The sequence below is a fragment of the Orbicella faveolata genome, unplaced genomic scaffold, assembly GCF_042242905.1.
Source record: "Orbicella faveolata isolate gen_17 unplaced genomic scaffold, um_ofav_v1 contig_13, whole genome shotgun sequence".
Lineage (NCBI taxonomy): Eukaryota > Metazoa > Cnidaria > Anthozoa > Scleractinia > Merulinidae > Orbicella > Orbicella faveolata.
This window is the reverse complement of record NW_028301540.1, coordinates 5,459,326-5,480,369: the sequence shown is the minus strand read 5'-3', so window position 1 is coordinate 5,480,369 and position 21,044 is coordinate 5,459,326. Positions and strand designations below refer to the sequence as shown.

Below are 21,044 nucleotides of genomic sequence, written 5' to 3'. Positions count from 1 at the left end.
ATTCTCCCTCCGTTTCTTATGACGTCTTGCATGGTCGCTTGGACGAAGGAAAAGGGATTAGACGAGGAAACATAGTCGGTACTTTTTTATCAAAATGAATGTATTAAGAACTTGCAAACTGTTGTCCAGACTCGGACAGTCAACGGTAAGCACTTTATCTTCTTAATTTTTGTAATTGTTCGTTTTTCTTGGTCAGACGTTCCACCAAAAGATGTACTTCGCGTTTTACAACTGTGCCATGCATGTGATATTCAAATTTATAGGGGACGCCTTAGACCTGTTTCAATCAACCGATATTCGCAACATCTGATTTTTTAATGTGTTATCGTTCCTCCAGCAAATAGTCCAACAGGGGCTGATTGGCAGTTTGATAAGGCTTCAGTCAACACAGTCAGAAAGTTTGGTAAGTGATTTTCATTTACGATATCTTGCATTGAGCTTACATGTAAACTGATTAATATCTTCTCGATTATTTAAGAGCTGTACTTTCTTTCCTATTTTCTTCATCGCCCATCAGTTACTCCACACCACTACATGCATCTTTTCGGTTTGCAGAGCTTAAAGGAGACAATGTATCGCGTGGTTCCAGAGAAACAGAAAGAAGTTGCAGAATTCCGTAAAGAGTATGGTGATAAATCTTTAGGAGAGTACACGGTTGACCAGGTATATTTCACACATAGCGCATATTGTGTCACGATTTCGACAATTGCGTCACATTTTCTCTGTGATTTTTGTCACGTTGTTACCTTAAGGTTTAAGATTTTAATGGTAAAATATTTTTATTTTCTGGCCAACTATCGCCTGTAAGCTATCGCATCTTTTTTTCCTTCATTGTTTGACTGTCCTTGTGTACCGGTAACGTAAATAAGCTTATATAGCGAAATACAATTGATTGAATTAATAATTAGCAATCGTGTCAGACACGGAAGCGAGAGAATATTGTACAGTGTTTGAACCTTAAACAATAACTCGCACAGAACCCCAAAAGCTTCAGCAATGTTTCAAGAATACAATAATTATTGTTTTAATTAGTGGCAAGCATTATTGTTATCCTTTTTGAATTTTAAGCTGATACAGTCAACTCTCTGCTAATGGACACTCTTGTAAGCGGACAGCTCTACTTACGGACACAGTTTACAATTCCCCTTTTTACCTCCCAGTCAAACTCTTTACTTACACATTTTCATAAGTAGACACTCTCGTAAGCGGACGCAGACACTTTTGAAAATGAAAAATTGGAGTTTTCTTTCGTTTACGCTCTCTCATAAGCGGACACCCCATGTATAATAATTGACACTTGGCAATAAAATTTGGCTTTACCGGTAATTTGCAATTAATCAACAAATATACTGCATGACCCCCACAAGAACTGTCCATTTGTTTGAAAAATCAAGGGGTCTGACGAGTAACATTTGTGTCATCACATTTATTTTATGGCCACATTCTGTTTTCAATCACTGAGGGTACTGAGTGCTGTATCCCAGATAATCAAGCTTGGACTTGGATAAGCAAGCTCGAGCCATGGTAACAATATAACTAGGGGTGTAACGATTTATATTCCTTGCGATTCGATTCAATTTTGATTATTACCTCTTGATTTCGATTATTTCAATTTGATTATGCAAAACATTAATTTTTTTTAAATTCTTATAACATGATACACAATGTAAACAACATACAACCCTAAACCCTCAATTTTAGGAGACAATGAGCATGTCACACATGGTTTGCCTTATTTGGAAATTCTCAAGGGGTGGTAGATGGGTAACATTTTTACCACGCAACACAAAATGGTACACGAACTGCAATTTGTCTTTACGTCATTTACCAGTACTCTGGATTCAGATTTCACAATATAATAACTCACTGAGGGCACTCTGGGAAAGGTATGCAAAAAAATGTGGAATCAAAGAATGGAGAATCGAACCAAAAGGTCATAATCACGATTAAGAGAGAATTCGATTAATCATTACACCACTAGATGTAACTCTCCTGTAAGTAGATATCCGCCATATTTTTCTTGGGTGTCCCCTCATGGGAATAATTTTCGTAAGAGGACAGCTCTACTAACAGACACTAGCTTTCTCGAATTCCTGAGGGTGTCTGCTTACACCGTGTCCGCCTCATGGTTAGGGCACTCGTCTCTGAGCAGTCTGGGTTCGAGCCTTGGCAGTGGTCATTGTCTTGTGTTCTTGGGTAAAACACTCAACTCTCACAGTGCCTCTCTCCACCCAGGTGTATACTGAAATGGGTACCAGCAAGCTTAATGCTGGGGATAACCCTGCGATGGATTAGCTTCCATCCAGGGAGGAATACAAATATTCCTAGTTGCTTCATGCTACAGAAACTGGGATAAGCTCCAGCCTGATGGGCCACTTGCCTCCTATGCAGACTTGAACTTTTTTTGCTAGTCATGGTAGTGGTACCGTGTGGATTACAATTCACAAAGTAATCTGTCATGATCTGAAAATTCACTGAGTGCAGAGTACAAATTAAACCAGTTTATGATAGTCACATTTGCAACACTGAGCACAAGAATCATTAGACAAGTGCTCCTCTGCTCCATTGATAAACTTTAAAACAGTAACCCTCTCAGTACTGATTGACCTTTTTTGGTGCCTGAGTGACAAGCTTACACTGTAAAATCATGCTTACAGCCTGCTCTCCATCTGCTTTGGTTTTCTGAGTAAATAGGTCTCTTCACTTATTGACATTATGAACATAACCCTGTTTTCTTAGTACTGGGAGTGTCATGTTTCACACTCAATGGCTGGTCCCTCTTGACTAGTTAATTTTGTTTCCGGAGAACTTCACTATTTCTTCTGGCAGAGTTGAGGTAAGCTAGGTTTTAATATGGAAACAAAATGAACTGGTTTCCCAAAGGACGAGTCATTAAGTGATCTGTTTTATAGCACAACAAAGACTGTAGCTGTGGAGAGTTAACCTTCGCAGGTAACAGCTAGTGTGCACACCATTACCTTCGATGTCATAGATTTGCAATGTTGCCCAGTCAGAGACTTTCTGTGGGTAGCAGTTTAATTGTTAGATGTCGTATGACCTAGAAGAAGCCAATAAGAGCACGTACTGTTGGGAAGAAAAATTCCAGCCCTAAAAGGATCCCGGGTTTCAAAAAAGGCTGATTAATTTGTTAAAATTATACTAAGCTCTGGTTTAGATGTGGGCAGTTGTTGGACCAATAACACTTTGGCTTATTTTGGTAGGTTTATGGTGGTATGCGAGGTATTAAAGGGTTGGTGACAGAAACTTCACACTTGGATGCAAACGAGGTATGATTATCATTCTGTATGACAATTCTTGTGTTGAAAACTGCCAGTAATTATGAACAGATAATTCATGCACGTTTACAAAGCATGGGGATTGATTAGTTGCTGCTGAGTTATATATTTCAATTCAATTGTGAGTTAATCAGTTGCTTATAATAAAATGACATAAATTACTTTGATATAAAACTTTGCTGTTTGTTTGTTTTTTTTTTTGCGGTCCTCAGGGTATTGAGTTCCGTGGCTATACCATTCCACAGTGCCGTGAGGTTAGTAAACGATTTAATCAAACAAATTCAGAGTACGTACGTGACTTTATATATCCACATTGCTGTCACCTGATGACAGCGTTGGTTTGTCATTGAACTCAAATAGTGGTCGGTAATTCATTTCTTAAGTCATTCATAATTATACGTGTGTGACATTTCTACAGTGAAATAATGGCGGGGGGAAGCAATCAAATCTTTAGAGGTGTTTGTTTTTTGCATTATCTTGGAATGTTTTTGTTTGTCTCGAGAGATTTACTATCATTACTTTACACACTGACAAAATCTTCTACAGCATTTAATTATTATTTGGATTAAAACATAATATAGTGCTCCTAGTAAGTCTCAACAGACACATCACATTATTTTGTTGACTCTATCTTTAGCTTTTGCCAAAGGCTAATGACATTGGTGAAGAACCCTTGCCAGAAGGAATATTCTGGTTACTGATGACAGGTGAAATACCAACAAAACAGCAGGTTAGTTATAATCATTGTTCTCTTAGTAGTTTAAAATATCAACTCTTACTTGTTGGATACAATGCATTGCTTTTGATTTTAGGTTTGAGAATACTTAACATCGATAATGTAAAAAGAGAGAAGCAACTGTTACAATATTTCTTGAAACTTTTGGCAGGGGTTATCTGTAAAGGAACAGAATCTCATTCATCCAAGTTTCGCAGCAATGCTACAAGTCACTTGCTGCTTTAGAATTAATGAGTAGCATTATTTTTTGTGTAAGAAATGACTTGTCTACCAGGGTTTTCAAAATAAGCTGGTGCCTGATGCAAGTTACTGGTAACTTCAAGCGTTTGCGTTGGGTACTTTTTGTACAAAGTTTGTTGATATGCAATTTTAATTCACCAACGCTATCTTTCTGAGGATATAATTGAACAGAATGCACCTCAAGGTACTGAGATTTCAGAAATTTTCCAGAGCCAGCACCCATCCCCTCCCTTGTCAGAAAGGATAGCCCACTTCAGCACTCTTCGATTCCCCACATGCACATGTACGGCTGCTTTTATCGCGACTCAATAGCGCCCAGCCTTCTTTAAGATTTCCTCCTGCTACTTTATTTGAAATTGAAAACCCGGACTACACTGTAGACACTTGGGAGCTTCCTGACTCTCCAATTCTTTTTATTGGAATAGTCTTTCATCTTAAACCATGAACCTTTGGCAATATTAAAACACTGTCTGATGGTGATAGTATTATATTATTAAAACCTTTTTGCTCTGCTATTGTTACAGGTTGATAATTTGTCTAAAGAGTGGGCTGCCAATGCTGACCTGCCACCACATGTTGTGCAGATGTTGAACAACTTCCCTGAAACTCTGCATCCCATGAGCCAGTTTAGTGCTGCAATCACGGCAATGAACAGTGAGAGCCACTTTACAAGGGCATATTCAAGTGGCGTACCCAAAGGCAGTTACTGGGAGGTAAATATCGTACCAAAAAATTAAATTTGAAGCTGTCATGTGTGGACGTACATGGGGCCTGTTTTGTTTCCACTTATCAAGACAGAGGTCTCTATTTTTGGGAAATAATTTTTAGTTACCCCAGGCAAAGATACTGTGGGGATAATGTGTTTTGGAGGCACAGATGATGATGTATTTTAAACCACCAAATCCTGGCCCTCATCCTTGTCCTGTGGCTCTAGAATGCTATTTTATATATTAATTAAGTTAAGGTAAAATATTTAGAGAGGAAGCCACATCAGTCTTGGCTGGTTTTCATGCGGATCCTCTATCCTGGTTGAATTGGAATTTGGCAATGTTGGTTTTTGTGGAGGGAGGAAAATTGGAGAACCTCCAAAGAACCTTAGAACAAGGCAAGAACCAACAACAAACTCAACCCACATATATCGCACATATGGCACCGGGTTGGGATCAACCTTGGACTACACTTATGGGAGGCAAGTTCTCTTATCACTGTGCCATCCAAACTCCCCACTGCTGATGGTCTGTCTTTAAATGACCCTTCTCATTATCTTTCTCAGTATGTCTTTGATGACGCCATGGAATTGACAGCCAAGATAACGACAGTAGCTGCCTACATCTACAGAAATGTTTTCAAGGATGGAAAAGTCGCTCCATTAGATCCAAACAAAGACTGGGCAGACAACTTGGCCACCATGCTTGGCTTTGAGGATCCCATGTTTCACGAGATGATGAGACTGTACTTAGTTCTTCATGCTGATCATGAGGGTGGTAACGTCAGTGCTCACACCACTCATCTTGTCGGCAGTGCCTTGTCAGATCCCTACCTTTGCCTTGCTGCTGGAATGAACGGCCTTGCTGGCCCGCTGCATGGTCTTGCTAATCAGGTAAGTGGTGATGTTTACACCATAGTGATAACATTTGAAGTTGCAATCACACATCCTGATCGTACTTTGGATCCTCAAATTTTGGCGCAAGAGGGTACATGTAAGTCTGAAGTTGCTCTGGATGGTAAACAGACAAGGGCACTGTCAAGACATCAAATGCTGCTTTTTTCACTTAACATATAGATTGATTAATATATAGATGATATAAGGGTATCTAAGGTACCGGTATCTAGAGTTTAAACCGGACATCCCTTGGACGCAAGACCTCTGAAGGTGTTCTAAAGGTATACGATAACCTTAAAAGTAAAATTATGCATCATTCAAGTCCACAACTGAATTTGTTAAATTTGTTTCATTCCATTCCAGGAAGTGTTAGTCTGGATCACAAGAATGCTTAAGGATGTTGGTGAAAATCCATCTGCTGAGGAAGTAAAGGATTATGTCCTGAAAACCTTAGATGGAGGGGTAGGTATTATTTAAGACACTTTTAGTTAACATGGCAGTTGTCTTGTGTTGCATGATTCATGTTTTCCATTTTGTATTTTTTCTGGAAAGTTTGATGCTCAGTTTTCATAAGATCGTGTTGCGGTCTGGTGTTTGTAAATTGGAGAGCATTAAAGCTTTGAAACTGATATTGTGTCTTTTCATGCTGTACCATTCCCTGTAGTCAACTTGAACAGTCTTTACAACAGGTATCATTGCATGCTTCTGTAAGCAACATAAGGTTTCATAATTTACTGTGTATTGATTTTCTAAATGTATTTTTAAACTTTATCTGTGAGTAATGGGGTAACGTTAGACAAACTTGTGTGGTTTTTGTAGTTCTAAGTGTTGGTAATGTACCAATGTGTTAAAAGTTTGTTGAAGGGGTGTTCCTTTAAATAACAAAAAGAAAAGTTAAAGAAAAATTGTTTGGGTTTCAGATGTATTCTGAATTAAGCTGTTTGGCCAGCTGATGATTGTGTTGGATTTGAAATTCTGTTGTTTTGGTTTGCAACCCTGCAAATTGATCAAAACTTGTCATTGCAAGTTGTTCTGTGTACAGTCATATAATGGATGATTGTCAAATGCCATGCAGAAAGTAATTTTCATTATTAAAGTATTCAAAGAGCTTAGTTTTGCTGGAAAGGTCACATGCAATAGTCCACAAAAATAATATTAATTGTAACAAAAAAATGATTCTGAAATTCATGTTTCTATTTACAGCAAGTTGTACCTGGATTTGGCCACGCAGTTCTGAGGAGAACAGATCCCAGATACACAGCCCAGAGGGAGTTTGCCTTGAAACATCTACCAGATGACCCATTATTCAAGCTTTGTGGCCAGCTCCTTGAAATTGTCCCTGATGTCTTATTGGAGAAGGGAAAGGCAAAGAACCCATGGCCCAATGTTGATGCACACAGTGGTGTGCTTCTTCAGGTACTATTATGATTTGGGAACTTGCAATATTAATAGTCATTAGCGAGACTAAACAAAATTAAAGAAAGTAAAGAATGATCATCGCAGTTAATTTTCCAATTTAAGCTATTGGAAAGAAGAAGCCTGAAAAAATCAGGGCTTCAACTGCAGTTCATATATGAATTATTTCATATAAACTTCACATCACTAAACAAAATTGTATTTGTGGGCAAGCTTTATGAGTTCTTCACACAAGTATAATGGCTAAGAGAAACCATTGTGTCTGCAGGTAATTTCAGGAGACAAAACCATCCATTCAAGTGTATATGAATGAATGCTGTAATATTCAGCTCTTATTAAATGGGGAGGAGCTGTATGCGAGAATCTTGACCGAGGTTGTGAGTTGCGCTCTATCTGTACACATGACCAAGGCCAAGATTCTCTCATACAGACCACCTCAGCTCGGTTAATAAGATGTTTATTATATGGCAAACAAGTAAAATTTAATTTGTTTAATAATGTACCTGGTTTGTACTAGCTGATATTTCACTAGTGTATGGTGATGAGCTGAACTTAAATCTGACGGAGTTTGCTCCTCCCCTTTACTTTTTTTTTCTCATCAGACTTTTTGGCACTTCCATTTAGAAGAAATAGCCAAAATTTTGGTATTTTAGAGTGATGCAGGCCATACTGTGGTCAGCGAAAAAAGTTTTTCACACACCTGGACAACTTTCTGTTGAGTAATCACCAAAAAATTTACATATTTTTTGGAGTAGGGGTGGGAGGTGATACAGTGTATGGCAAATTTGAAGACTTAGATTGGACATGAAGTTGCTCAAGGTAAGCATGTCCACCTAGGAAAAGTTTTTTGCAACAAAATTTGTCTGGATTGATCCACCCTGAAATGTGTGTTTTCTCAACATGTTTTTGATGCAGAATGTTTAGGCTAAGAATAGAATTCAATAAGTCTACTTTTCACAATAACAGTAGTAAAATTATGTTGCTTAACTAACAATGTTTAGAAGTTGGTTGAAAGCTCTTAGACTGAGTAACATTTTGTGAAAGCTGTTTCCCAACAACACAAAATAATAGACTTTGTGGAGCTTTAGTTGGAAGAAATATTGCTTGAATGTGTAATTAACAAAACCTAAAAGCATTCACGTCTGTTCTTATTGACCTTTGTCCATTTTACTTTCAGTATTATGGCTTGAAAGAGAAACTTAAAAGCATTCACGTCTGTTCTAATTGACCTTTGTCCATTTTACTTTCAGTATTATGGTTTGAAAGAGATGAACTACTACACAGTGTTGTTTGGTGTGTCACGTGCCTTGGGTGTGCTTTCTTCGTTAGTTTGGTCACGTGCCCTAGGCTTCCCACTTGAACGTCCCAAGAGTATGACGACGGAATTGCTCAAGAAAGCCGTTGGTGCATCATAACCGTTACCAAATAATAATACTGCTGTCTGAATTACGAATAATTTTTTCTGCTGGTCTTAGATAATACCCTTAACTGCTGCTCCTTTTAAAGATCTGGGTCTTGTAAATTCTTCAATTTGCCTCTCTTCTTTTATGTGTAATATTATTTACAGTGTGCGCATGCATCTATTGGATATATAAAAAAAATTAGCCGATACAACTTAGATGTACCTCACACTACATACTGTAGTATCTGCTCACTATCAAGAGAAAGTAACACTGTCTGGTAGCTGAAAAGTTGAAGTGTGACTTTTATAGTGTGGATAACATGAAGTGAAGGATATTTTGAGCTCACATTGTTTATCAAGCAATGTTCTAGTAATGATTGGAATTTTGTACGAGTGGCACAGAGTTATGCAATAAATTTGCTTATCACAACTAGAGTTTCTTGTTATTTTTTCTTAGTGTGAGGGACACCGACTTAGTGGTCAGTGTGTAGGACTCTGAATTTTGAGGTTTAGACTAGGCAGAGTAATATTTCATTGTATTTTGAAAGACTTCCACCTGGCTCATTCTTACATGTAATGTTTAGTTCCAGAAAATATCCATACCCATGCCAAGGATTACAAGGTCAATAGAAATTCAAAGGGGGAGGGGGTTTTCAAAAACTAAGTGTTTTAATGGAAAGTATCAAGCCACTAAATGGGAATTTCCAGAGGGGTGGGGAATTCAAACTAATAAACCTTCCGTGGGAGGGACGTGGAAACCTTCTCGAACAACACAATCAGGTTAAGTTACATGTTCAAAGGCAATCATTTGATGAACTATCATAATTCTATCCAGGAGTAAAAATACTCCTTGTTGCTTTGTGCTACTGAAACTGGCATGGCTCTGGTGATAGGGGACTCTTTGGATCAAATATTATGCAGACTTGATCTTTATTTTGTCTTCAACATTTTGGGAACGTTTTGTGAAACCTTTAATATGCATCAGAAGTTTTTACCACTGTGAATTATTTATGTTATGGGAAGGGCAGGGCAGGGAGAGTAGTGGAGGTAATGATATGTACTCCTAGTGACAAGTTGGCATTTGATGAAAATTTTTGTTGAAGTAATATATATCAAACATGAAAGACCATGTTTGACCACATTTCCAAACACGGTGAAGAGAATTGAAACTATGATGCATAGCGGAGTATTTTTGACCAACTTCAAGGTGTTTGGAAATGTGTTCAATTAGTCAATGAACAAGCCCTCTTTTCCAAGTTCTGCAAGGACAGTGCCCACAAAAAAGCACTCGAAAAAACAAAACAAAAAAAAACGGTTGCATAAAATCTGAGAACAAGATACCCCATTTAAATTTCCTCTTGGGTATTTCTATTGTGCGCTTGGTGGAGTAAGACAGAAAGGTATGCTTGAAGTCTAATCAATCATCCGGTAACAATAAAAATAATTATAACCCCCACAGACATTTGTGCCACAAGTTATTTTTCTCTGAGCATGCAAGATTAAGTGGGGAGCACTAGAGCGGTCATGAAGCAGATGCAAAAAAATGAAACTTCTTTGAGAAAAAGGACGCTTTTTAGTTCCCTCCCCTATGTCATCGCCTTTTCATTAACACCTTGGCCCTCACTCCCTAAATTATATCGGGCAGTATCTGAAAGGATGAAAATTATGATCTTGGGGAAACTTTAGACAAAATAGAGAGTCTGAGAACAGACTAAGTAGGCAGACATTATTATACCAGTTTTAGCTGCAAAAATACCAACTGTAAAACAACTTAACTTCAAAGTTAACACCAGAACTAATGCTGTCACATTCAAGCACTGTGAAAAAAAAGCCCATTCATTTGGCTTTTTGATGAATCCTTACTCGGACATGTGAAAATCCAGCCGAGTTTCAAACTGAAAACAAACTATACGCATTATGCATTCTCTTTTCATTGTAATTTTAATTAAAAAACCATTGCCTAGCTAGACATTAGAAGTACTCACTTGGTTACAAAACTCAGAGTTCTAAGAAAAGTGCTGTCTTGAAGTTTCAAGAGATAGTCAAGTCTATAAGATGAGTTAGCCATGCAAACTATGATATTGCACAATGGACAGTTTCATTGATTTTGCTGCCAAGAAGTGTCATTCAAAGCTATTTCAGACTTGCAATTATTCCTCTTGTCCAACAAGGCAGTTAGATAAGCGATTGAATGAAAGCCAACTTTACTCAAATGTACCAAGAATGTCACCATCGCGGAAGATGTGGTATTCCTGTTGAGAACAAGAAACAAACCTAATTAAATACGCAAAACGGATTCTAGAATATGAGAACCCAGAAAGCTTGCCTTGCAGATATCTGTACTTGCAGGCTAGAACAAATATTGTCTCAAAGGGTGTAAGCTTTAGTGTGTTTATGTGCTAACACACAAGGCCACATTTCAAACATTGTTTCCGTTCAAGAATTTTTCAGACCTTCCTAAGGCTATTAGGAATGCTATGAGGAGGGGGATTTAAAAGCCTAGTTTGTTTTTCTGGGAAAGTATGAACTCAAGCTAACTAGAATTTCCAGAGGGGTCAGACTCACACCAATCTTTGGTTAGAGAAACACAAGTACAAAGATCAAAATGCTTTTAAAAATGTTTTCTTGTTTCCTAGTATTGGGTGGTTTGGTAGTAACAACAAAGCTAAGCGAATCTGGATGGACGTTTTCAACCAACATGAAATACAGGACAGCTGCTCAAATGATCATTGATACCTTCTCTTCCATAGTCACTTTTGTTCCACCATATTCTGGCAGCAAAACTTTGTCGCCAACCTTCACACTCACAGGAACGACGTTTCCACTCTAGAAGTTAGAGCAAAGTTTGGTGAAATTTAAAAATGGCTGGAGTGGAAAGGGTTAAGCATTTGCTTTGATTTCCTTTTAATTAAGGCCAAGTCACTGGGGACCCAAACACTGAGTCAGCAGTAAAAATAACTGTCAGTACTGTTATTTACTTGTAATCCTGTCTTTTTGAGTCATTTAGAAGGGATTTCAAATATTATCTTGTCTGCTTTGTGAATGTGACACTTGACCGATTATAGCTCGAGTTTCCATTATCGTAGTTCACTATTAAATCTCATCGCGGGAGACATTCTCAGGTTTCATGACAGTTGCACATGAAGAGAGAGAAGAGAGAAGAGAGAAGAGGCAAGGGGTGAAACTTACTGAGAGCTTTCGTCTAGTCTTTGATTAACAGTCGAGCTGACCAGCCTGCGCAATTCCTCGCATGAATACGTGCAAGGAAACACGAGACAATGGATGGCTGCCTTTGATGGCCATTGTCTTGTATTGTTATGTCACTGCCACCTCTCTGATGACCACAAGGAAATGGAATTTTCCTTTTGAATAACAACTTAGTTCATTCTTACCCTCTGATCTCAGTTTTAATGGAACAGTGAATAGTTTTGCACACATGATCATAGGTTTGGCAAGGAGGGAGGCATGAAAATTTGCAACAAATATTGTTCAAAACCATAAAACTGCCCAACAATATGGCTAAAACAGCAAATTCACAAACTTGTATTTGCCACACCCAACAGATTTTTTTTACCAAAACTGAAAAACCAGATATTCTATCCCAAAAAATGACCCAGACTGTAATATGTCCCCAGCAAGCAAATCTATTTGTTAGTGCCCTGCAGAATCAGTGCCACTAAAGAATGGCAGATTGTTGATCTTTATGCAGGGTAAACGAAGACTGATCTGCTTGTCATGAAACCCAACAATTCTCACCTTATCCCTGGCTCCAGGCCCCACAGCTACTACTGTTCCTTCTAATACTGATCCAACGCCTTTCTCTGGAAGAAGCACACCCCCCTTGGTTTTCTACAAAAAAAAAAAAAAATGAATCACACAGTTTAGTGTGCATGATTGTATACATATATACTGTGGCTGATTTTGTCTTATGTACAACCTCATTTGCCTCTGCCATTAGCAAATTTAATTCTGATCCCCATTGGAGGGAAGGGGAGTAGAGGGGATAAGGGGGGGGGGGAGGGTGCATTTCAGAAGTCAACTTTTCTGAAAAACAACCACTGAAAAATAAATATATGCATAGACCTGTCACTTTGTCATGGAAAAGAAAAAATCTTACCACTTCTGGAAGGAACTTTTCAACCAAAATCCTGTCAAAAAGAGGCTTGAATCTTCGTATGGCAGCCTTGAAAAGAGAAAAATGCATTTTGCTAATTACACACTGGTTCCAAAAAAAAAAATTAAACTTATAATTTAAGTCTTATGCAATCCTTTCATAAGCTTCTTGTGTCAGACAAAAATTAACGTCAGGTGGATAAAAAAACTTTGCAACGTTCTTGAAATCGTTATCAAAGAATAGTGTACAATCTTCTCCATAAAATAATCTGAGAACAATTTAAGACTTATGGTGGATCGTGAGGTCGTAAGGATCTTCAGGAGGACTCTGAACTTGTTTTTATAATGCTATCCACGTCCCCAATAATATCATTGAAAAAGTTCCTAAGGTTTACTAGGCTTAAACAAGAGTAATTGCAATTGTAAATTTTAGTTTTCAATCTTCAGCTGCGGAAATACTTACCATTTTCACAAGAAAAAGCACGAAGCCTTCCAACCGGCGGAGATATCGAATTCACACGTGGAAAAGAGCAAGTTCTGCGCAATCGTATCGCATAAAGAGGGTGTGTCTAAATGTACAGTAGGGAGGGGAGGGATCAAAATCATAATCCGTGTAGTTATTTTGGTTTGGTAATATCAAGTTTAAGAAAGAATTATCATGACTGAAATTAACTTATAAATATTTTGAACACTTTTCCGAAGTAATTTTGTCTTAGAAACGTTATGTAGCGAGAAGTAGTTTACCCAATATTTTCGCTAAGTGTCCCCACCCGAGAGGGGAATAGTTGCTCCTATACAGAGCATGCCGAGTAGATTCTTCGTCCTTTTCGGCACGTGGGTCCACTGAGGTTCAAGACTTCATCGGTGTTCTGCGAATTTTGCACAATTTTGGGCACCTAATCAACTCTAAAACCCGTCATCACTGTCTGCAATATTAAGGTGAGAGTTTTGATCAGTTGAATTTTATTAAGTATATTAATATTACGTTTCAACGGCGATTTTTTTGGCCGCAATTTTGGTCCGGTAAAGATCGCATGTCAAATCAGCCTATACACACACGTGGTTTTTCAGATCAGCCTTTCCTGGAATCAAACTTCTAACTGTGAAAAAAATCGTGATTTTTGGTTAAAAGTATTTAGAAGCGTTGTATTCGTTATCTGCTTGACGAATGTATTACTGCAAATAAGAACTTGGCATGAAATTGCGTTTTAATTTGCGTGCACAGTTAACAGAGCAAGGGAGTAACTTTGTAACCTCTCTACAATTTTTTTTTCTCAAGATTTAAACCAAGAAGTCTTATTTGCTAGAATGGCAGGTTATCTAGCCGAAATGAAAAATCAAGAAACCATCAGCACTTGAAATGCATTTGGAACTCAACGAGTTATCTTTAATTTATCATGTGTAGTGTGACTGTGTAACATTTTAGTGGATTGCATAATATGCATGTAAGTAAGAATATTGTTATTACCCCCTGTTAAGGATACAGCAAGGGTTAGAATGTGTCCAGTTTTATTCCTCCTTTCTGGGAACATCCCTGCTCTACATTGCCTTCAACGCTCTCACTGCTCACCATTTAATGTGCATAAAATCTGAAAATCACGAATCTTACTCTCAGGGAGATGGTGCCAAGGTCTGGTCTGGATGAGGCTGTGCACCAAAAGATCTCTGCAAGGGCTACTGGAATCCAAAAAGAAAACTGGGGGAAGCTATATATTTTTCGGAAATAATAACTTTAGCCTTAAACCCCCAACAAAAATGCTAACCTCATTATTTTTTCTAAAAGGGATTGGTAAAGTCTCTCTTCACAGATTTCCTTAGAATTCACCTTAACATATGCAAAAAAATAAGAATTCCCTTTTTCCAACTTTACACTGTGTTTTTTCTGTCTAGCATTTTTTGCAGCAAGATGTTTTAAGCAAAATCAGTCAAAGGACCATCCAAGACTTAAGGGAATGTCTTGATTCTCAGTATCTTGTAACATGATGAACCAAAGCCTATTATTTAGGTCAATTCAGTGTTAATAAATTGGGATTATTCTTGTCTTTAGAATGTATCGTCTACCTAGCATTATCCGCCCAGCTCGACAGCTGTTTTCTCCAAAGCTCCTCACCCCTAGACTCGTCATGGGATTCAGTACTTCTCAGCAGCAACAGGCTGCTAAGGAGCTAAAGTTTGGTGCAGATGCCAGATTAAGCATGCTAAAAGGAGTTGATGCTTTGACTGATGCTGTTGCAGTGACTTTGGGTCCAAAGGTACAGTACAGCCAAAAGGATTTTCTCTATGAACACTTAATTGTACCAAGTCAGCGGACAACCAAAACACTTAGTAGATTGCCAACTTAAAATTAATCAAGTTAAATCAACTGCCACAAAAAGTTTGACAGGGTAGTATCTTGGGATCATGCATAGTAAAGGAATCCGCAGTCGAGGGATGCTCAATACCCTCTATCGATACTTGATCGACACCTTAGTTGATACTCGATCAACATCTCGGTCAACAGTTGGTTGAGAGTTGACTAAGTTTTGCAAACATGCCGTGCAGTGTTGATTGATGAGTTGGTCTTCACTTGGCGTACTATTGATCAACTGTCAATCGAGTGTTAATTGAGACATTGGTCTAGCATAGACTGAGTGTTGGTTGAGTATCAATCAAGATGTCGATTGAGTGTTGATCAAAGGTATCCATTGACACTTGACCATAGATGCCTTTCAATACTCAGCCAACACTTGGTCTACACTCAATCAATATCTCAATTTTATTAGTACACATGATCCATGTCTTGCGTGTTAGCCTGTTATCAGTGAGAGCTAATAAAGGCCTGATTCTTCTTTGATCATTATTCAACTGTCCAAACTTGCTGCAGTGGCAAATGCACATTACTTTAGATGTATTAGTCTAAATTGGTAGTTCACTAAAGTATAATGCTGTATAGTGCTTGTAGTTTGTTGAAACAATCATGCCTAAATTCCAGTTGCATTTTCCTTTCAGACAGAGATGTTTGACTCAGTACAACTTAATTCCTTATTTAGTGATTGAACAACAAGTCAATAAATAAACCTCTTTTCCCTTGATTCAATATTACTTTCTTTCAGGGTAAAAATGTAATAATTGAACAAAGTTTTGGAGGCCCAAAGATTACCAAAGATGGTGTAACTGTTGCTAAAGCAATTGAACTCAAAGACAAGTATCAAAACATTGGTGCTCGTCTTGTGCAAGATGTCGCCAACAACACTAATGAGGAAGCTGGAGACGGAACAACAACTGCCACTATCCTTGCTAGGTCCATTGCAAAGGAAGGCTTCGAGATGGTGTCCAAAGGAGCCAATCCACAGGAAGTCAGACGAGGTGGGCGTGGTTAACATTGCTTTCAAAGTCTAGAAAGCCTAAGGTCTACCTTAGCAGGAGTTGTATTGCCTGGCAGAACTCTCATGACATATTAATATCCTACAACCCAAGGGTTCTCCTATGTAAGGGGTGGGTGGGGGGATGCTTATTGTAAACTGCAAGTTTGGTCACATTTAGGATGTTGAAGACAGAACGCTAATGTCGTTCACATCAAGTTATATTGTAGGATTGAATGAACAGTTGGAAGATATAAAAATAATCATACTCTGTTGATGGTTTAGATCAATCCAGCGTGAAATCTGTAAAAATAGAAGTAATAGATGAAACCAATTCAATGGCATCATCCCTAAAGTCCTTGTTAGTCTTAAATGTCTTTTGAGTGTCTGTTTAAGAATGTTGTAAGGAATCAGATAAAGCCTGAGCCACCTAAAAATTTCTGATCAGCCCAATATACTTCTTATACGTTTTCAGGAGTTATGCTGGCAGTTGAAGCAATCATTGAGAACTTGAAGAAAATGTCCAAACCTGTGACTACCCCAGAAGAAATCGCCCAGGTAAAATTGTAGCCATTTTATCAGCTCTTGAGAACCTGATCTTCTTCACTTTTTTGTGAAATTCAATATTTATAGGATGGTTTAATTTGTTTGCAGGTTGCAACAATTTCTGCTAATGGAGACAAGGGAATTGGAGAATTGATCTCCTCAGCCATGAAGAAAGTTGGCAAGAATGGAGTGATTACTGTAAAGGTAATGAGCATCATTTATGTTCTCTTGACTATGTTCATTATAAAGAAAAAAGTTTTGAAATCTTTTGCTCCCTAGTTTTATTCTGTCTCTTTCTCTCTTATCGTTTTTTATCTGCATGTATGTATTTTGAACAAGCTTTTAGCTCACTAGATGATACATGAGTAAATAAATAAATGATTGATTGATTGATTGACTGATTGATTGATTGAGGGGACTTAATTTTAAACTAGTTGCCAAATTATACATTAGCAAATGGTGATACTTTGCGATGTGTTTTAATTTGAAGGATGGCAAGACTCTCAATGATGAGTTGGAGCTGATTGAAGGACTGAAGTTCGACCGTGGATTTATTTCCCCATATTTTATCAACACAACCAAAGGTGTGGCTTGTGAAAAGTTGTAAATAGTTCTACTCACTTAGTTTTCGGTTTCTCAGATTGTGTTGTGTATTTTCAAATATTCCACTTATGAAAGTGAAATCCTTTTGTTGGAAAACCTTTTCATCCTGATTTCTTGCAAGGCAGAAATCAAGGGTGCTTTCTATTATTCCAAAAATTCTGAAAATTTTGGTCAGAAGTCAAATGGAATGTTTTTGTTTGGTCTAGATCTGTTTGTGACCACCTCTGGAGGTGGTCCATTTTGACTGATCGGACTGGTTGAACCAAAATTTGCCATTCTATTTTGACAAACTGGTTCATTGCCCTACTTCACCTATGTAGGGAATTCAGAAAAGGAATAAAAAGTAGTAAGAACCATTCCTTCTGGTTGGCCTGGTTTCATTGGAAAATGCTGTGCCGTTTTTCCCTGGTTATTCTTAGTGGTCTCTGACTGGTCGGTCTGGTATAGTGGAAAGCACTCCAAGAGTCCAACTTTCACTCTGTTTACAAACTGAATATCTTTCTTTGGTGTTTGTTTTTAGGACAAAAAGTCGAATACCAGGACTGCTTGGTTCTCCTTTGCCAGAAGAAGATCTCTTCCATTCAGCAGATTGTTCCAGCACTTGAGCTTGCCAGTGCACACAGGAAACCTCTTGTTATTGTAGCTGAAGATGTTGATGGGGAAGCTCTTACCACCCTTGTCCTGAACAGGTAAATGGCAAGAAGAAAGTCTCGATTGTTTCTTATTGTAGTGTACCTCAATTGTGTTACCCTGAACCTCTGGAAGTAACGACTCCCCAAAGGTAAAGTAAAATTATTGTGGCCACTTACTACTCCTGAAAGTAGCAACCCCTGAAAGTAGCGAGCCCTCCGGATTTCAGTGTTTTTGAAGTTGTCATCTCTGTTGTTGTAATTCATTGGGTATGATGTAGTAGAGAGGTAACGGTCCATGAGATGCCCTATAAGAAGCAATCACTGCTTAAGATTGACAAATTTAGCATTTCCTCCTTTGTAGGCTCAAGGTTGGTCTTCAGGTGGCAGCAGTGAAAGCTCCTGGTTTTGGAGACAACCGCAAGAACACCCTTGAGGATATGGCCATCGCTACGGGTGGTATGGTGTTTGGTGATGATGCTCTGGAAACAAAGATTGAAGATGTCCAAATTCAGGATCTTGGTGAAGTTGGAGAAGTGTCAATCACCAAGGATGATACCCTGTTCTTGAAAGGAAAAGGTATTAAAGAAGACATTGAAAAGAGGTGCGCACAACTGAGAGAACAACTGGAAATTACAACATCAGAGTACGAGAGGGAGAAACTCAATGAAAGAGTTGCTAAACTTTCTGATGGTGTTGCTATCTTGAAGGTATGCTCTTAAGTCAACTCTTGCTGAAATTGGGTATGTTTTTAGAAGTTTCAGATCTGAAATCAGGTATCAAATTTTGGGTCAAGTCTGAAACAGGGTAGGGAAAGTCAAACATTCTGGTCTGAAATAGGGTTAAGGTTTCAAGAAGTTTGCTTCACACCTCCGCCCCCACCCAATTTTACTGTAAGTACTATCCCCCCTAGCTCCCAGTTGACATTTCTATTAAACAAAGTTCTTGAATCATTGTCATTCAGAAGCTTGTCGAGTGCCAAAACTTTTACAGCAGTTTTTAACCCAAGATGCAGTCAAATTTTTAGCTCACTTTGCTCTTTTGGAAAGTTCAGACTTGCATGTTAAAAGTTGTTGAAAATCCTGGCTGCATGTTGTCTCAACTCTAGCATGATGCTGATAATCATGTTTTATAGATTGGTGGTTCTAGTGAAGTAGAAGTGAACGAAAAGAAAGACCGTGTCACTGATGCTCTGAATGCCACGAGGGCTGCTGTGGAAGAAGGCATTGTACCTGGTGGGGGTGTTGCCTTATTGCGATGCAATCAAAGCCTCGACAACATCAAGACTGATAATGAAGACCAAGGCAAGGGAGTAGAACTTGTCAGGAGAGCTCTGCGTAAACCGTGTCAGACTATTGCTGAGAATGCAGGTGTAGAAGCAGCACTTGTGGTTGAGAAGGTAATCTTAGTTTATTGGTGAAACGTCATGGCTGACTGCAGGTGTCCTTAGTCAAAACAAATGTTTGTCAGGTGCACTGTTTTAAAGTCAAGTACCACAACTGACAAGTTGTATCAATCATTTTGGGTTTTAGAGGATGCACACAATCATTGAAAGTCAAATGCTGTTAAATACTTACACATGTAAGCTTGAAAATCATCTGAGTCTGCTGATGAAATTGCTTCTTCAAACGTGACAAGGAACTGAGTTGACACTTTCTTATTAGCTTATAGCACTTGACTTAGTTGATTAAATATTAATCAATCAATCAATGAACTAACTTAATTATTCATCCACAGTAAGATTTCAGGTTCAAATGGCTTGTGGGGCCATGTATAAATAAAAATTTAAAATGATTCATGAACTACTGATGTACATTTAATTTTTCTTTGTGGCAAACTTGCATATGTTACAAATTTTCCAAATTTTGTTTTTGAAAATGCAGACAAAATAGTAATCAGTAATTTGATGTGAAAAAATCATGTTTTGGAAAAATTGTCCCTTGAAGGTCCACAGTAAGCTTAACTGGTGCAGTTTCCTTTTTTGCACAAACTTCCTGGCTTAAAATATTGATCGAATATTATGTAGTGGTATTGTTTGCAAAACGCTGTGTACTTATCTTTTTTGCAAAGGTTAACTCCATGGAGGGTAACAGCGGTTATGATGCCTTGAACAACACATACGTCGACATGATCCAATCAGGAATTATTGACCCTACCAAAGTGGTCAGAACAGCTATCACAGATGCAGCTGGTGTTGCTTCCCTTTTGACGACAGCAGAGACCGTCATTGTTGACATGCCCAAGGATGAAAATGGAAACATGCCTGCAATGGGCGGGATGGGTGGCATGGGCGGAATGGGAGGAATGGGCGGGATGGGCGGATTGTAAATCAATGAATGCGATAATATTTGAGAAGCCTTGGTTCACTTCTTGCACATCTCTATACAGAAACATTTAAGTGTAATCATGGTTATATCATGCTCTGGTTGTGCGAATAATCGTTGGATTGTAGTCTCTATTCTCTGGTACTCAAGTGCAATTTCTTGAAAAGCAGACAGACTGTTGGCCTGCAATAGCAACTGGTGTGAGACAACAACAGAATGGATGAAAACTGGCTACATTTGTAGGCTAGCAGGCTGGTTAGTGTAAACATGTTATAGGCGAACTAAACATATGAAGTTCTGCTGTAGAAGATGCAGTCTTAATCATGACTTTGTAGATGCAATAGCTAATGTTAGCCTATTCATGTATAGCTGCATTCGTTCTACCTGCAATGCTAAAACCATGTGTCGCTGACTTGATTTTGCCTCAAGTGCTGCATCTTAATAAAATCATTTTTTCAAACTGTGATCGTGATTTTCTGCTCTTAAATGGGTTTTCCAAACTTTGAAGCAATGCATATCACACGGTTGACACCCAGGAAGATCCCATGCAAAAAGGGTGGGGGTGCTTGTCAGAAATTTTGAAAGAACTCCTAAGAGGTTCCAAGATACTGTTTTGTGGGCGTGGCATGAAATTGTTTTTCATCTCTAAGAGATACCAATTCCAAAACAACACTAACGGACACTTTCATAATTTTTAATAGCAATGAAAACGATTGCTTCGAACACATTCTTCTGCTTGTTAAGTTGATTATCAAATATTCCCTGTCTCAATTTTTTTGGGCAATTTTTTGAACG

At 38.3% G+C, this 21,044-nt stretch overlaps 3 protein-coding genes across 4 annotated transcripts; 2 read left to right on the top strand and 1 right to left on the bottom strand.

Annotated features, from left to right (window-relative positions):
- The first annotated feature begins 1 nt into the window (after window position 1).
- Window positions 2-9,123, top strand: LOC110047931 (putative citrate synthase 1, mitochondrial). Of its 2 annotated transcripts, none has more exons than XM_089284235.1 (11): window positions 2-145; window positions 338-403; window positions 556-663; window positions 3,222-3,287; window positions 3,509-3,550; window positions 3,934-4,026; window positions 4,797-4,985; window positions 5,546-5,872; window positions 6,239-6,337; window positions 7,079-7,291; window positions 8,542-9,123. In XM_089284235.1, the coding sequence occupies exons 1-11, from the start codon at window positions 95-97 to the stop codon at window positions 8,704-8,706; spliced, it is 1,419 nt and encodes a 472-aa protein (XP_089140361.1). In that variant the 5' UTR covers window positions 2-94; the 3' UTR covers window positions 8,707-9,123. The 2 variants fall into 2 exon arrangements, with proteins under 2 accessions (XP_089140361.1, XP_089140362.1); XM_089284236.1 differs by lacking the exon at window positions 8,542-9,123 and adding an exon at window positions 8,469-8,532.
- A 1,492-nt stretch (window positions 9,124-10,615) lies between these two features.
- On the bottom strand, window positions 10,616-13,366 carry LOC110047914 (10 kDa heat shock protein, mitochondrial-like). The gene is made up of 5 exons (XM_089284240.1): window positions 13,270-13,366; window positions 12,811-12,876; window positions 12,450-12,542; window positions 11,430-11,519; window positions 10,616-10,945 (listed from the first exon to the last, which is right to left on the bottom strand). Exons 1-5 carry the CDS (start codon window positions 13,270-13,272, stop codon window positions 10,898-10,900), a joined length of 300 nt encoding a protein of 99 aa, XP_089140366.1. The 5' UTR covers window positions 13,273-13,366; the 3' UTR covers window positions 10,616-10,897.
- Window positions 13,367-13,610: 244 nt separating this feature from the next.
- Window positions 13,611-20,715, top strand: LOC110047941 (60 kDa heat shock protein, mitochondrial-like). The gene is made up of 10 exons (XM_089284232.1): window positions 13,611-13,745; window positions 14,854-15,058; window positions 15,899-16,151; window positions 16,623-16,705; window positions 16,802-16,897; window positions 17,184-17,277; window positions 17,817-17,985; window positions 18,290-18,635; window positions 19,061-19,324; window positions 19,996-20,715. The coding sequence occupies exons 2-10, from the start codon at window positions 14,855-14,857 to the stop codon at window positions 20,251-20,253; spliced, it is 1,767 nt and encodes a 588-aa protein (XP_089140358.1). The 5' UTR covers window positions 13,611-13,745; window position 14,854; the 3' UTR covers window positions 20,254-20,715.
- The last annotated feature ends 329 nt before the right edge of the window (window positions 20,716-21,044 follow it).